General features: G+C 43.4%; 1 protein-coding gene across 4 annotated transcripts in view; it reads left to right on the forward strand.

The window, feature by feature from the left end:
- Positions 1 to 15,938, forward strand: part of SLC25A26 (solute carrier family 25 member 26) — a 91,685-nt gene that overhangs the window by 67,466 nt on the left and 8,281 nt on the right. For 2 of the 4 annotated variants that reach the window (XM_074914740.1, XM_074914741.1), the window contains exons 7-8: positions 5,760 to 5,829; positions 13,866 to 13,930. In XM_074914740.1, coding sequence (XP_074770841.1) covers positions 5,760 to 5,829; positions 13,866 to 13,930 — 135 coding nt within the window. Of the gene's footprint in view, positions 1 to 5,759; positions 5,830 to 7,289; positions 7,436 to 7,512; positions 7,648 to 13,865; positions 13,931 to 15,938 lie in introns of those variants that run through there. The other 2 variants (XR_012634322.1, XR_012634323.1) reach the window with 2 other exon arrangements.

Raw genomic sequence — 15,938 nt, forward strand, 5'->3', positions numbered from 1 at the left:
TTTGCTTAGGTGCTGTATTGGGAAACCAGATTTCCACGGCGGCGTTTCGAGGCGTGATGTAACTTGTGACCGATGCGGCGTGTGCATGCCATTAGCATAACGGCTGCATTTTTCTCACAAAAGAACAATGTACCCAACAGCTGTTCAACAAACAGCCCTCGCTTTATTAGTGTCACAATAAGTGTCATTCACACAGTCTTGAAGCACAGTCGAAGGAATGCTATATGCCATCTGCACCAAAGAGAAAGAAACAAATGCAATCTTTACTTACAGTACTAGAGACACGTTTGAGAAAGTCAGATGGTCTTGGATCATCAATGCAGCATTTAAAAAGGCAGACGTAAAACAGACTGTAGATACAGAGCCAGATTGTGATGCTCTTGGTCTTGCCTAGACCGCAGGCAGTTCTCTAGAAGTTGCTGAGCTTGCCAATGACATCTGGGGACGTTTGGTAGAATACTGAAGTAATCAGCGTGAAAGGCTCACCATTTAATTCGGACACTTGTTTCTTGCTGAAGAACCTTAAAAGATTCATCTATTTCTCCTGTGTAATTTATTCACACAAGCCTTCATGCAGCGTAGATTTATTAGCAGGTAGTAGCAGTGCAGATGCTTAAGGAAAGCTGTCCTAACTTCGAAGTGATTTTTCAGAAGTGCATTTTCCTCCCCAGACACATATATGGCCCTTTGTACCATGGAAACTGAGTGTAGTTGGCATTATTATGTTCTGCCTTGCCATGGGAACACTGTTTCGAAGACGTTTTCTTTAACCAGGCTTTTAGCACATCCATTTTGATTTACATCCAAATGGGTCACAGACATCAATGCAGTATTATATGGGGAGAAAAAGGGAATGAAATGCTTTTAACATGAAAAATATGCTGTTGCATGTAGGCCAACTTTTGTTCTCTTTCTCTTAATTTATCTAGGATTTGGGTGGGTTTAGTTCTAGGGCCGAATCCAGTACTGGCATAAGTGAGCACAACTCCATTAGTGCAAATGGAGTCTCAACATTTATGTCAACAGTGAACTTAGATCATTGAATTTTTCCCATGTTTGGGCTTGCATGTTTCCTGCAAGATAATGTACACATGTACTTGCACATATGCTGCACATATGTACATCAAAATTCACTGGGGAGGACGTTTGGCTCTATGCTCTATGTTTGACTTTACATATAGAAACTGCAATCAGCTTACGAATTTTTTGCTTCTCCTGTAGCTAATGTGCCATGCATCTGTAAGGATCAGCCATGCAGAATGCCACGTTGCAAGTAAAATACCTAGTAGCAAAGGCAAATGTGAAAATTGCTTTTCTTTCCTCAGTCTACAGGACTGCACACGCACACAGATCTGTGTGATTAATTCAGAGAGATTTTTCTCCCCTCTGTTATCATGAAGTTGAACACTGCCTTGAACAGGGGGGTACGTAGAAATACTACAGATGCTTATCACTGGAGAGAACTGTAATATTTATTCAGCTGCAGGCCTCAAGTTTAGTGTATGCCATGAGGTCTGCTTGCCTCTTAGTGCCTGAAGAATAGCAAGGCCAAGGCAGAGAAGTGTCATTCTGGGCAGTGCTTCCTGCAGCGCTTGGGGTGTTGGTCTGGTTGTCGGGTTTGAGAGAGATGCAAGCGTTGCACTTTCCCAGGATCACCATAGCTTAGGTGTCCTGAAGCCACCAAGACGCAACTGTGTTGGGAGCACAAAGCTGACAGATGATTTCTGCCTCAAACTTTTACCACAGATGTACGGCAGAGGTGACAGGCACGCACAGCTCAGGAGTTGTGTGAACCAGTCAAAGGTTATTGGCCATCTGGAGGCCAGGTGTCCACAGCACGTGAGGAACCCACATTTGTGGGCACCATATACTTCCCCCCCCCCCCCCCCCCCGTATTTAAAGACAGTAAAGAAAATATTTTTCTTTTTTTGTTTGCTTTTTAGATTGAAAGGCCTTTGGTATATCCTAAGAGTGACTTTTCCAATGTGCCTTTTGCCCAGCAAAATGGGGTGTCCTTGTATTCTCAGTGTTAAAAAGAGCTAAATAACGTTTGTGGTGAGAAATGGAGGACACAGGCCTATGGGCCAATATGAAATGAGATCGTTAGGAAGAAATGTAAGGCTCTGCCCGCATATAAAACTTGACCCTTCTCTGTGAACATTATCCCTGTGAATAATTGGAAATCTGCATTCAGGCTTCCCACTGTGTCCCATCCCTTGAGGACACACCCGCTGTATTGCTTTACATGGTGCAGCAATGCACAGTGAGATTTACATATATATCACATAAAAGTGTTTACAAAAAAAATTAGCATGTGATTGAGCTGGGAAGCTGCAGAGGGCCCCAACTGTATGAGTTTCCATGCGCTTCAGCCAGAAGATTTATTTCCAATTTGTTATTCATAAGGGAAGAGCGAGAGATTGGGATGGGGTCCTTTGAAGTGGAAAACAAAGTCTTCTATTCAGCCTTCAGCTTAATAGAATACACATGACACAGGCTTGGCATGGCGGCCTGCTTTCATGTAATGTGCTCCTTGTCATTTTGCTTTCCTAGGCTGTGAATACTAGTGGGAATGGGTATTGCCCTGGAAAAGTCTCGTTATCTCCTGCAGCCTTCTGCAGGAAGAGCAGAGTGTGAGCAGGTACGAGCCGTTTGGTGATGGTGCTGGGGAAACCAAGCTGATCCAGTTGTTGCAGTTGTGTATTCATAATTCCTGCTTTATGTTTCATATTGCAAGAACACGTGTAGAAAAAGCAGTGTACTTGCAGGGCTTCTGGAGGCATTACACGGGTGTTTCTGTCCTGTTTGGAGGCCCTGAGCAGGGAGCCGTGACCCGTGGGCTCCGAGCCTGCCTCTGACACCCCACTTCTGCGTGACCTGAGCTCTCGCCATTATCCCCTGAGTGGAAGGCTCTTCTGAATTTGTGCGGTGTCCAGGATGGTGGAGTGTGATCTTGCTGTATTGCTGCAAATAACCAGTAATTCTGTCCAAAGTTGGGGAAATATGTATATAAATCTTGTATTTCTTTGTGGGAACAAGGGCCTGGTTTTACAGTGATCTACAAGCCGCTAATAATTTCTGTGTTCTGCCCTGTGTTAGGAGTATTAAAACCATGCTCAGTGCAGCACAAAGGCAATGTTTTTGAAGAACTTACAAGCCCAATTTACCACAAAGCCCTGTCAATTAGTGGGTCCGTGGGCTATGAGAGAAAACATGTGCGACCTTCAGCACATCAGCTTGGCCCACAGCGTGAGTGTGGTTAGAAAGAATTTGGACCAGAGTCCTGCTGGTGCTTTTGGCCATTTGACACTTGTTCCTTTTGGCTTCTTCTGGGATGATGTCCTCGTGCCCCGCTTCTCTCTCACTCTTCTTCTCTCTTCTGCATGTTCAGGTTTGGAGCTCTGGGTGAATCACTGAAATCAGAGATGGAAAGAAATGCATGAAGTCATCTCATCCTGCCCTCGCCAACGCAGGATTATTCCCCACAGTACAGTCTTGAGTGCCTTCTCCAGTCTATTTTTAAATGACTCAAAGGAGAGGGCTTTCCTCTCCTCCCTGGGGAGGCTGGCTCCGCTGTTCAGTAGACCTCACTGTTGGGGAATTTTCTTCCTGTTCTCCAGCCTCCTTTCTCCTTTTCCCTAATTTAATTGAACTGTTCCTAGCTCCACCCTTCTAAACAATTTTCCGTATTGCATGACTGTTGCAAATACCTATTGTCAATTTGCAGGCATAATGGATGGGAATTCATCACCGTTTGCCTTGCTTGGCAAAGGCTCCTTGTGCAGAACAGTACTGGGAAGCCAGGCTTTACCAGAAACTAGATTTCAGTGCTACGTGCCAAGAAATAAGAATGACCTTTTCCTACTTTGGACAATGCCATTAACATAAAACCCCATCATGACTGAGAATAGTCTGGGATTCTGGCAAAGCCATGAATGTCTGTATTAGTGTGCTGGTTCTCCTTTCTTCCATAGTGCTTTTTTTGCATGACAGTAACTGTTCTAACTTCTTGGGTTTAGCTGTAGATGTATAGATGTTTGGAGAATGCTTACTGAAACAATACAGTAATTCTGCTTTTATCAAGTGGCTCCAGCAGTTAAATTTTTGAACTCTTACTTTCAATTTGAGGTTTCTTAAGCACCAGAAATGTTTTGAAAATGGGTTTTGAAGGTTGGATTTATGCTTTGACAATACCTAGATGCTTTGGAGGTAGCTCCTTTTGTCTTGCGGGACATCCTTCATCCAGCAGGACTGAGTTGCAAGAAAACTGTGTGTCCAAAGAGTGTAAGTTATTCCAGAATACCATCTTATGAGCTTCAAGAATTATGAATCCCTATTTATTTATTCAAGAGATGAAAATCAGTTTCTGCTGTGGGTGACAGAAGAATAGAAGCCCATACTGAAAACACCAGGAAAAGAATGGCTAGCATTAAAGAGACTGAAATCCCTTTAGTGCTTTCGTACAGCAGAGCTGCAGCTATTTAGCTATGGCAGGATACCAAACAACATTGTGGCTGGCCATTGTTGCTTGAACAGTTTGATTTTTAAAACATTCAACTGAAATATAACCGCCAGCCAAGTTGGAAGAAGCGACTCACAAGGACAGTGTGTTAAATGAAGAGTCAGCAAATGAGGGAAACAAATTCTCGTGCCCCAGTGGAAAGTGGCTGTATTGCAGACCAGGAGCCTGAGAGCAATATCAGCCTAGCACAGCTATCGGGTTGCTTTTTAAGAAAGTTTTATAGTATAGAAGTAATACGGCTTTAAAAAGAATGAGATAGTGCCACGGCTATAAAATAAAATTATTGATTTCTCTGCGGTAGGCCTCAGAAGGACCATGGATCCCATTCCTTTTTGCTCAGCACTGATCCTCACACCAGAAACCTCTCCTCCAGAAAACTTCCAATGTTAAGCATTTCAGGAGATGGGAAAGGGATGATGAAGCAGGGTGGAGGAGGAGAGAACAAAGTGACTGTAGCTGGCGTGATAAAAACCATCCCAACACACATTGGCCTTTGTTGTTGATACTGATCGGACTCATCAAACTGTTTGACGTGATTCTTGATAGGTGTTTTTCAGAAGGCACCGTTCTTGTTGGTGTTTTTAAATGAGCATGTTTAAATGATGCTGTGAGTTAATGGCTTGGAACATGGTGTGTGGGAGCAGTGGAGGGGAGAAGGGTGTGTGGTCCCTAATGACGCCAAGTGAAAAACAGACACACCTGCTTTGGGATATAATGGGAGTGATAAGAGTAATTTCTTAACGATGGGGTTTTTTGGGGAGTGTGAGGGGAAGGGTTGGTTTCAGGAATGGAGGGGGGGCAAACAGGACTTCTATCTTGCTGTGCTGGGGGACTGTTCATTTTAAATGGGAGTGTTTGGTACATCTGAGCTAAACCGATATTGGTTCTTGCATGCCGCCCCCCTGCTCAGTGTTTTGATTTGCATTGTTTTATCTGCCAAAAAGAAAATAAATTCACAAAATATTTGCAAAGTTGCATGGCCACAGGCTTAAATACATACATATGAAATCCCTGAAAGCAATTTGCTTCAAGCCCTCCTCAGTTCCAGACATCTTTCTCACTCCATCTGCTCGTTCAAGTACACAAGTTCCTTGGGAAAAATCACTTATTACATCACTGAAAAATGCCACAAAAATAGCTTTTCACTTAAGTTCCCATCCTTGGAGTTAACTCACATGGGGATCAGATAGATTCAAACATTTAATAACTTTTTATTTTCCTTTCTCTTTAAACACAGGATCTCTGGTCATGGAAGCAGGGTCACGTGATGGATTCTTGGCAGTCAGCAGTCTGTGGAGCTTTTGCAGGTGCAAAGGATTATATGTTATACTGGGAAAGACTAAAGAAGAAAGGGAAAAATGTGCAAATCTATTAAGTATAGCAGAACAACATTCCTTTGTAATTCAAGTTTGTTTAGAAGAAAACGGATCCAGTTGTTTGGAAATAGGAAAGTCACCAAAGGAAAGAGAAGGGGAAAAAAAAAAACCAAAACAACAACTCAAACAGGGTGTCTGTTTGAAAGACAACCAATTTGTTTTTGACAAATTTCTGTTATTTAAAAACCAGGGCCCTGTCAGTCAGGCTTTGCGATTATTTCAAAGTTGATTTGTAAAATCCTCATCCAGGAGAAACTTTGCTTGGGTGGGGGTTTGTGCAGCTGTCTGCTCTGAGCACTTCCCCAGGGGTTGAAGTGATTGCAGTGAGAGGCCATGATTCACCATTCATGTGACAGCTCTGACAGCCATGTAGATTAACTAGAGTCAGGAGAGCAGAGGCTAGCCCTGCACAGCCCCCAGGCAAAAGCCTTCCGTAGCAAGAAAAAAAACCCGAGGACGAAACATCTGGGCAATCTCCAGACACTAGAACAAGAATAAAGAGTGGCAGAATACAATACTGCACTATTTATTACCAAACAAGCCAGAAGTTAATTGAATTCTTCAGTAGGCTTCATGCTTGATTTTAGCCTACTGTAGTTGTTTCCAAAAGAAAAAAAAAAAAAAAAGGAGAAAAAAATCAATTAATGACTCATCAGTATAGCTGACAAGTTTTGAGGGAGGAGAGACTCAACTGTCTTAATAGAAAAAACAGATTAGTAGTTGAGAGATGGATAGCCAGAGCTTTTCCCCAAGGAGCTAAAATACATTTTGAGATTCCAAACCAGTAACAGAATATGTGGAAAAAATAAATCCTGTTTAAAGAGAAATTATAGCATTTCTTGAAATAGAGATTATCAAAAGCAAAGCTTGTTCTTTGATGACTTACAAAATCAGAGCCATTACATTGTGTGTATTTTTATTAAAAAAAGCTCTGTTTGGGGAATTGAAGTATTAATAGCAGCAGAATTCCAGCAGTGACTGAGGCTTCGCTTTGATGGGCGCTGTAACTGCATGACTGAGAGAAGGTAGCGTGGCTGCAGCTGCACGCAGTTTAGTGGATCAGGCGTGTGAGCTGTGAGGGAATGGTTTGGGTAGAATTGATTCCATTTTGGGGCAGAGGAGATATTTTAGAGGATCTCTTGTGGTCTTGTCCAGCTGTATTTTCTATGTTTATGTGATGGGAACGGAGTTTTATTCTGCTTAAAATCTGGTCTGCTGTTGGATTCTACACTGACTTAATCAAATCAGTACAAACAAAATCAGAGTGACTGAAGCAGCTCATTTTTGTTTTGAAACAAAACAAGCTATCAGACTAAAAATGCTTTAAAATGCAATCTGTACATCTGCAGGCCTGATAGGGGATCATTAATTTAGTTCTGATTTCTTTACAGTCAGATTGATACAAAAACTGTGTTCAGACATGTTCAGAGTGCTGGAAAGGTTATCTGATTTACCCAAGGCCTTGTGGAGTAATTTCCTGAAGTCCAATTCGGTGCCTCAAGTGGAAATCCAGCCCAGTGCCTCCACTTCCTTCTCAGTATGTCTTCATTCTGACCCGTTATGCTTGGACTTGCTGTGATGTGATGTGTCTTCAGTAGTGCCTGTTTCTAGCAGAAACACTGCAGAAGGAGCTTCCAGAGGCATCATTTGTGCATGAATGTTTCCCTGCCCTTTGACAGATGCTGGGAAGACCTTAACACTTTGTGCTGGAGGAGATACCGGGTCCTGGAGCAGCACAGAGACTTCCAGGTCCGTGGTGCTGGTAGATGAGACAGTTCAGCCTAGTTGTCTTCATAGGCTTTATTCCCCAAACATAAATCTTTGCAGAGCTGACGTCCTATTTTGTAATCATGTTGTAATTGGTGATGATTGTTCTCTGGGTTATCCTTCCAGCTCCACTTCCCCCAGCCTGCCTTTCTCTCTGTTCTTTGTTTCCCTATTCTTTCCTTTTCACCAGCAGTATTTTAAACTTTGTTTCTTATTTGTTCTTTGAGGACAGGCTTCAAAACTCGCAAGGTTCAACTTTTTTTGGATGAGAACCTTCCCCTTCCATCTCCATTGTCTCCCTCGGCAGATGTGTAGCAGGCAGGCCCTGTATTGATCTAATCTGGTACCACATCCATTCTATTTCACTGAAAATATTTAGCTTTCTTGCTGAATGGAAGCAGTGGAAAAATAATTTCCTGCTTTCTGAAGAATGAATTCCATGGTTAAAAATTATTAACTACCTACGTATAGCTTCAAACCAGGGAAGAAAAAACAGACCAAACTCATTAGCCCTTTCTTTCCACCCCAAAACAAAAAATCAAAACCTCACGAGTATCCTGTGAATAAAGTAAGATGGATGTGTACATCCGAGTGATTGAAAATCACCCTGTTATAAACCTTAAAAGGAAAAGATTATCCAAAACCCAACCTTTAAACACAGACATGCCTTCAAATGCCACCATGGTAGTAGTGGGATGGCAAAATCACACAGACATGCTTTTCTCCTGTGTTCTTTGCTTGAATTCAATACTTTCTAAAAATACGTTAGGGGTCCTGAGGGGCAGGGTAATAAGCTGAAACAAACTGAAAGAAAAGTCCTGTTTGGCTTCCCTTTATGGCACAGACACACACATGTGTGTGTCTGTGTGTGTTGGTTAGTTCCTAGCTAAATCATAATTGATTATTTGGCGAAGACAGAACTAAGAGCAACAATATATTGAATTCCATCCCCAGTGCCTGCGAAATGGCAGCGATTTCAGCCAAAGTGCTTGAGAGGCCTGGCTCTTCCTTGTAGAGCGCACATGTGTAAGATGTGTGTATGTGATCCATGGACTTTTTATAGAAACATAATAGGCATGAGCATAAATATCAGAGATTTGGAACCCTCTCAGTCTCATCTGTTAATAATTTAATCCCTGGAGGCCTTGTCCAGCTTTATCATCATCTCTTGTGTCTTAAATAGAGGAGATGTTAGGAACAGTCAGGGAGTGAGAGAAGGTGATACCTGAGCAGCTGGTGCAGAGGAACCCAAGGGTAGATCTCATGGTAGTTTAAGCTTGAGGATGTGTTAGAACCAAACCTTGCCTCATGTCTGAGCTGTTTGGACACCAGCCCAGATTCAGGCACAGGCTGGAGGCCGAAGAGGGAAGCGTGTCCCCATGCTGCAGCCGGGCCAGGCACGATAGCGGTTGCACTCTGTGCTTCAGTCTTCTCTGGTCTTAAACTGCCTGGCTGGACCACTGCACCCCAGCCCTGCACCATATCAGTGCAGGCTGTCCCAGAAATACTTCTGGGTGGGTTTTGTGTGTCCCCCATGGAAGTGGGCTGGTGGCAAGGAAATCCTGCCATCAGGTGTTAGCTGCTGGAGCAGCGAGGTGATCTCCAACTTGTCAAAAAAATTGAGTGTTCATTTAATGCCATTGAAAACTGCCTCTGTTAAAGATGCCTTCTTTCTCCCGAAAAGTGTGCAAAAAAAATGTGTGGCTTACCAATAATTAATGCTCTGTGGTGACAATGTCACTGGGAATAGAGGTGCAAATCTAGTGAGTAATAAAGCACTAACGAGAGCGTTTTGCACATTGGTAGGGAAGGCTTCCCATCACTTTTGTTTTGATCTAATCGGCTCTGACAAGATTACACATTGTCTAAAAGCCTCTTTATAGCTCTGAATACATTTTCAAGTAGTTCTCAAGATTTCCCTGCAGTGTCTCCTTGGGCCATGCTGCTAACCCCGAAGTGATTAAATGACTGGAGGAGAGGTGCTTTGCCTGACAGGTGGTGTTCCCACAGTGATAAATGACTAGAAAAAACTTCCTTTTAAAAAAAAAATTAACATAATATCAATAAAATAAAAGTTCAGATAGGAACTGATTGAAGAGTTCTGAAGAAGACTGTGAACTTGGAAATCAGTCCGTGTAAGAGGATGCTGTGAGGTTTAGTGTTGGACCTGTGCGACTCAGTTTTTCAACCCGGATTTGGGATTCAATCCTCAGTCAGTCCTGAGTAACCTTCAGATGTCAGTACAGAAAATAGTAATGAAGACAGGCAATAATACAGCTCAGCCTGGATTTTTTTTCTTTTCCTAAGGTGGGCTAATTCAAACAAGGACAATAGTCAAACGCAAGTTTCTATCTCTTGACCTACCAAACTGGGCTGGTGTTACAGAAGAGTGTGCCAGCAGTCTGGCCGAATGACAGAAACACAGAATCAGGAGGAGCTCCTGTGATGGCCAGAAGGGTTGCCGGGATCCTTTAGAAAGGGTGAGGAGGAGTTAAAGTGGTATAGAAAAAGAACATACAGGGACTGAAGAACAACTTGTCTTCCTTCATAGGATCTTATTTGAGGAGTGTGTCAAAGAACCTGTGAAACACGTTCCTACAGCAGCAAATTCTGCAGGCAGCCACCTCACTGTGAGCGACCTGGGGTTATGTATTGTTCTCTGGTGAAGTGTTTCACTCTGTTCTGATGCTTCTCAATTTTTATTTGCATAGGAGGGCTAAAAAGGGTAGGAAATGCCAGGAGGAACCTAGGGGAATATCTTAAGTCTTCAAGACTTTTTATTCTTATTGCCAAATAAAGGTAAATCATTCTCTACAGATGCATGTCACTAGTGCTTCCATCAAGAGTTGGTCACTGGGAAGGTGTGAGTAGCAGAGGGATTTTCTGTTTAACACCCTGAGCCTAGTAAAGTTTAGCTGCTCAGCTAACATGTGAATATACAGTGTCCTTTGTAATTTCTCGGGAGAAGGTGATGAATTTTCCACTACTTCATGAAGTTTTATTTTCCCAATAGAGGAGTTTATCACTCTGCTAGAAGTATTAACAAGCCAAGAGCCTTCTCCCATGTGAAAACCCATCTTTATGCCTACTTGCTGAGCCCAAGTCATCGCCAGGTCCTTCTAGAGTAAGGGAGAAAGGAGCCTTCTCCAGGAGTGAGCTGGTAAGTCTGTCTGGATGCAGACTGCCTGCAAAGGTGCCTTTTTCGCTGTCAGCTCTGCAGAGAAGCTGGAGTGATCAGAGTGTAAGGCTGGATGTGTCTGGGCCTTTCTCACCCACCGGTTACTTAGACACCTGCTTTTCTTGGTTGCTGACTAGTTGAGCAGACTCCAGCCTTATGTAGCAGCTCTTGGAGAATTCGGTGACAGCAGGGATAGACTAAAGCAGTGATTTAAAGACCTGTTGGGCCTTACTGTGTGTTAGAGTGCAGTGCCCAGCCCTTCTCTATTTTGAATGAGTAGGCCCTGGCTGTACTAGTCTGTATTTGTTATATTAATGTGATGATTGAAAACAGTCAAGTTTTAAGTTCCTTTACTCAGCTAGAGTAGGTGGGACCTCACAGGACCTCTCTAGCGGGGTAGCCTGATCCTGGATACCCATGTACTAACGTTGAAGAGGTCACTCTAAAATTACCTGGGATGTTTAGGGTGAAGGCTGGAGCAAATTCATTTTGTCAGACTCGCTGCCTTCCATAAAATGCAGTTCCCAACAAACGCTAGCTTTTATCTTGTGTTTTTGTCAAGTATATGCAAACTTGCATTTAATTTAGCTGCTATCCTGCTGCTTGTCGAACTTATGAAGCGTTTTATTGTCACTGTTGTCATTCTAAATTGATTGGTAAATCTGTACCAAATACTTCCCAGTGATGGACAAAGAAACATTGAAATGTTAGTAACAAAAGATCTGAAAGATCCAGATGTTAGCTGGGGAAAAAATGAAAACCAATCAGTCTTGATTAAACCTTTCAGATAAGAATTTGGGAACATTGTATCAAGATAAATTGTGTTTGTTCTAATCACTCCATCATCCAAGATTGAAGCTTCTGCCAATAAAAAGCTGTTAGGAACAAATGCATTGAAAAGTTACTGAGATCTGATAAGGGAAATAACTTTGACTAAAGTGTTACCATCACCTCTATAGCTGAGTGATACACTGAGAGTTTCTTGCTTTATACAGGCTTGACAGCCATGTGGTTCACTGTTTAATTTTGTCTTGTTCTGTGGGCAAAGGAAGGGCTTATACATCCAGACTTGTAAAGCCACTATTTTCCATGGAGATTATTTTTACTGTTCTAAAAATACATCGCTGACATGAGTACCAAAGTTTCTATCCAGACCATTCTCTCAAAGCCTTTGGGTCACTTACTCAAAAACTGGCTCACAATAAAAAGATTTTTGACCTTAAAGAAGGTCCAAGAATGGACTGGAATTTAGTTTAACTTGCTCATAGTTTCTGCTTTGCCTTCTTGAATACAACCCATTTTTCTGCTTTTTAGTGAGGTATCACTTCTAGAAAGCTTCCGGCAGAGTGAACTGGATGGGCCTGACCTTACATGAGCAGAAGCTGCTCTAAACCAGGTGTTTTGGGCTGTTTGCTCGCTCGGCTGGCCTGCTATTCTAGTTTGAGATCCAGGGGACTGCACATGTGCCTCAGTGCATTTCCTGAACTGTCATGGGATGCTCCTTAGTTAACTGTAAGAAGTCAACATAGAGTGCCAGCTGGCCCAACCTCATTTCTGACGTAAAGCAGGGTTTTAATACATTGAAGGTAAGGTGGTTGAGAGAGAGGTGTGCATGCAGGTCAAAAAATGAGCTAGGGGGGAAGATGGATTTTTTTCATTACTTTACAGATTTTAGAAGAAATGCTTTTCCCCTCTCTCATCCCAAGAAAAGACAGATCAATTTTTCTACATTCCATAAAACTTGGATCAGAAATTAGATTATTTTTAGCTTATTCCCTGGGTGCTGTGTAGGCTTCAGTCTTTGGAGTCACTTTATTCCCTGCTCTAGCAGATACAGGATTTATACAAGCTCCAGAGAAAAAAACAGGAGGAAGAAGAAAAAGAGATTTCAGAACAAATCTCTCTCCTTTCTTCCCCTCTTTCTTCCCTTTTCTTTCTGCACTTATTGCTGGACTGCTCCTGCCTTTTAAGTTTCCTTCACTTTGGCTTTTCTTCATCATGAATTAATTTCTTGAAATGTTGTGAAGGAGAGAGGGGTTAGAGTTAATTTTAGGATGAGGAAATAAAGCAAAGGGAATAAGATTCTGGGAGAAAAAGCAGCAAAACTGGTCCCTAGATAGCACAAGAGGCCAGGCTGTAGCCACAGGGTTAAAATATGGAGACGGACACACACGTTTGTGGGTGAGACATGCGGATGGATAAACTGAAGATTTCTGGCTTTCAGGAGGAAAGCCACAGCTCAGCTGGCAGCTCCAAGTGAAAGTAATGAGCTCCAAGGGTGAAGTTTGGGAGTGATTAGAGAGAATAAAAATGCCCGTGAGGAGATGATGGCACTTGTGGCAGCAGACTTCTGACAGTCTCCAAAGACCTTGGGCAGCTGCGCATTGTTGTTATCCAAAACGGAGCTGATTTGATTTGTTGGATGTGGAGCTCCATCTCAAATACTGGCTTGTCTTTTTTTCTTGAAACAGAGTCCCAGGTCTAACAGTTGAAGTCCAGATCCAGTCTGTCTGTATCTGTGGATAGCTTTTCCCTTGAAGCATGTGTGTTTCAGATGCAGAGTATCTTCCCTCTCTTTCTGTCTTTCTAGCATTTGTATGGTCAGACTTTAGTTCTCAAGACAGAACACAGTGTGATGAGCTTATTTTCCCACCTCTGCAAATGAGTAAGCAGGTTCTTCCTTTCAAACTTGTCCGTAGATGCTGGAAGTGGAGTCCGTTATTCTTACGACCTTTGTAAGTTCGTATATGTACAGAGTCCAGAACAAAAGGATGGTAATCTCAATGGGTATGTTTGGATTTAAGTTAACTAGTATGGAGCTGTTTCCTTAAGTCAACACACAGGGATAAAACACTCTGTGTACAGACCTTCAGCAAACGTACCTGGTCTCTGACGTGAGGAAACATGCTGTAGGCATTAATAACCGAGCAGTGTTGACCACAGCCATGGGAATTATAGGCAGTGTGGCATTGATATTCACCCAACAATGTCTTACTTGTGTTTGGTATTTTAATTTGCTCAGGTGGATTTGCAGCTGCGGTCACCACGCCTCTCGATGTAGCAAAGACGAGAATTATGTTGGCAAAGGTAAGAGTAAAGGAGGCCAGCAGACATGCAGGTGAATGGCTTGGGTAGTTCCAGAGTTTCTGTATGGTCATTACAAAATGAAATCCAGCACCTATTAATAATGATTTCGGTTCTTGTCCTCAAAGGCAGGATTAGATGTGAACAGGTACTGTATGCAGAACTAATGAAATTGTTGTGTTCCTTTCCTTGAATTGCTCTTATGGTCCTTTCCCAAAGGAGCTGTCTGAGAAGGGCTTGTGCTTGTGCTAGACCTCCAGCGTCTCATGCCGTGTCTTTAGGAAAAAATCATAGAATTACAGAAGGGTTTGGGTTGGAAGGGACCTTAAAGGTCCTCTAGTTCTGCTCCCAAGCCCTGGGCAGGGACACCTTCCACTAGCCCAGGTTGCCCAAAGCCCCGTCCAGCCTGGCCTTGAACCCTTCCAGGGAGGGGGCAGCCACAGCTTCTCTGGGCAACCTGTGCCAGGGCCTCACCACCCTCACAGGGAAGAATTTATCCCTTGTATCTAGTCTAAATGTACCCTCTGTCAGTTTAAACCCATTACCCCTCATTCTATCCCTGCACCCCTGATGCAGAGTCCCTCCCCCCTTTCCTGCAGCCCCTTTCAGTACTGGGAGGCTGCTCTAAGGTCTCCCCAGAGCCTTCTCTTCTCCAGGCTGAACACCCCCAACACTCTCAGCCTGTCCTCACAGGGGGTGCTCCAGTCCCCTGAGCATCTCTGTGGCCTCGTCTGGACCCACTCGAGCAGGTCCGTGTCCTTCTGATGTTGGTGCCCCCAGAGCTGGACACAGCACTGCAGGGGGGGTCTCATGAGAGGAGAACAGAGGGGGGGAATCCCCTCCCTTAATCTGTGCCCACACTGCTTTTGATGCAGCCCAAGACACAGTCAGTTTTCTGGGCTCTGAGTGCACATTGCTGGCTCATGGTCAGTTTTCCATCCACTGATACCCCCAAGTCCTTCTCCTCAGGGCTGCTCTCAATCCACTCAGACTGAGTGGTCACAGAGTCAGACACCCAAAGTTAAACTGCCCACCAAGGATTTATTCCTCTGTCTTGATAATTGTTGGGCTTGAGTGTGTGTCTATTCTGAGGAGGGCTTGGCACTAGATTTTCTGTCCTAAAATTTTAAGCCATAGGGATTGTGATGGTTTACATCTGCCAACCAGGGCAGAAGGAAGGTCGCTTTTAAGATCAGTAAGTTTAGTAAGTAGTTAAATTGCTAGTAAGCCTAGTGTTCCCATCATCATCCCGCTGACCCAGAGCAGAGCTAAGCAGCCACGTAGCTAAAAGCTCTCAGCAGGTGGATATTCCTAAAGCCTTTCCCTGCCCCGAAAAGAGCTGTTGTCAGGCCTCCTATAGTTTCTGTGGATGATTTTTACCCTATTGCTCATGTCCCTCAGTGCGGGGGTGTTTCTTGTTGATGACATGCACCTCCCCGGCCGAGTCACGCACATCTGTGCTCACCATGTTGCTATGTTTTGTATCTCTCATTGCTGGGTGTTGTACCTGCTGCAGCTTTGAATAGTGAGAATGATAAAAATGTAAGAACGGGGTTTCATTTATGTCTGCTGCCCTCCTGAGCGACCAGGTCAGCGTTGGTAAGGGAATGATGGTGCTTGAGGTGTTCTGAGACCATTCAAACAGCACCTTCATATTAGTCATCTCACGCTAACTAGATCACACATGTAATTTAATTTTCTGCAGTCCTGCTGTTTGTCCTCTGTTGTGCACTTAAGGCAATTTTCACATGCAATACACTGCTCATATAGGGGATTTTTTAAGTAATTCTCAAGGCTGCTGTCCTCTCACAGTGAGCAGCAAAGTTACTTGTTGGTGCTTTGAGAGTGTGTTTTTTTTAATGTCTTACTCCAGTGCAGAAGGGGCTGGATACCCAGTTCTGAACTAACCATCTCTGTGACCTTGGAGTGATTGTTTTGTTCTTCTATGCCTCAGTTTCCTTTTCTGCCTTTTGCCTCATTCCTGGAGACAAGGAGCTTTTGCTGTGCCTGG

This window comes from Athene noctua, chromosome 10 (genome assembly GCF_965140245.1).
Source record: "Athene noctua chromosome 10, bAthNoc1.hap1.1, whole genome shotgun sequence".
Taxonomy (NCBI): Eukaryota; Metazoa; Chordata; class Aves; order Strigiformes; family Strigidae; genus Athene; species Athene noctua.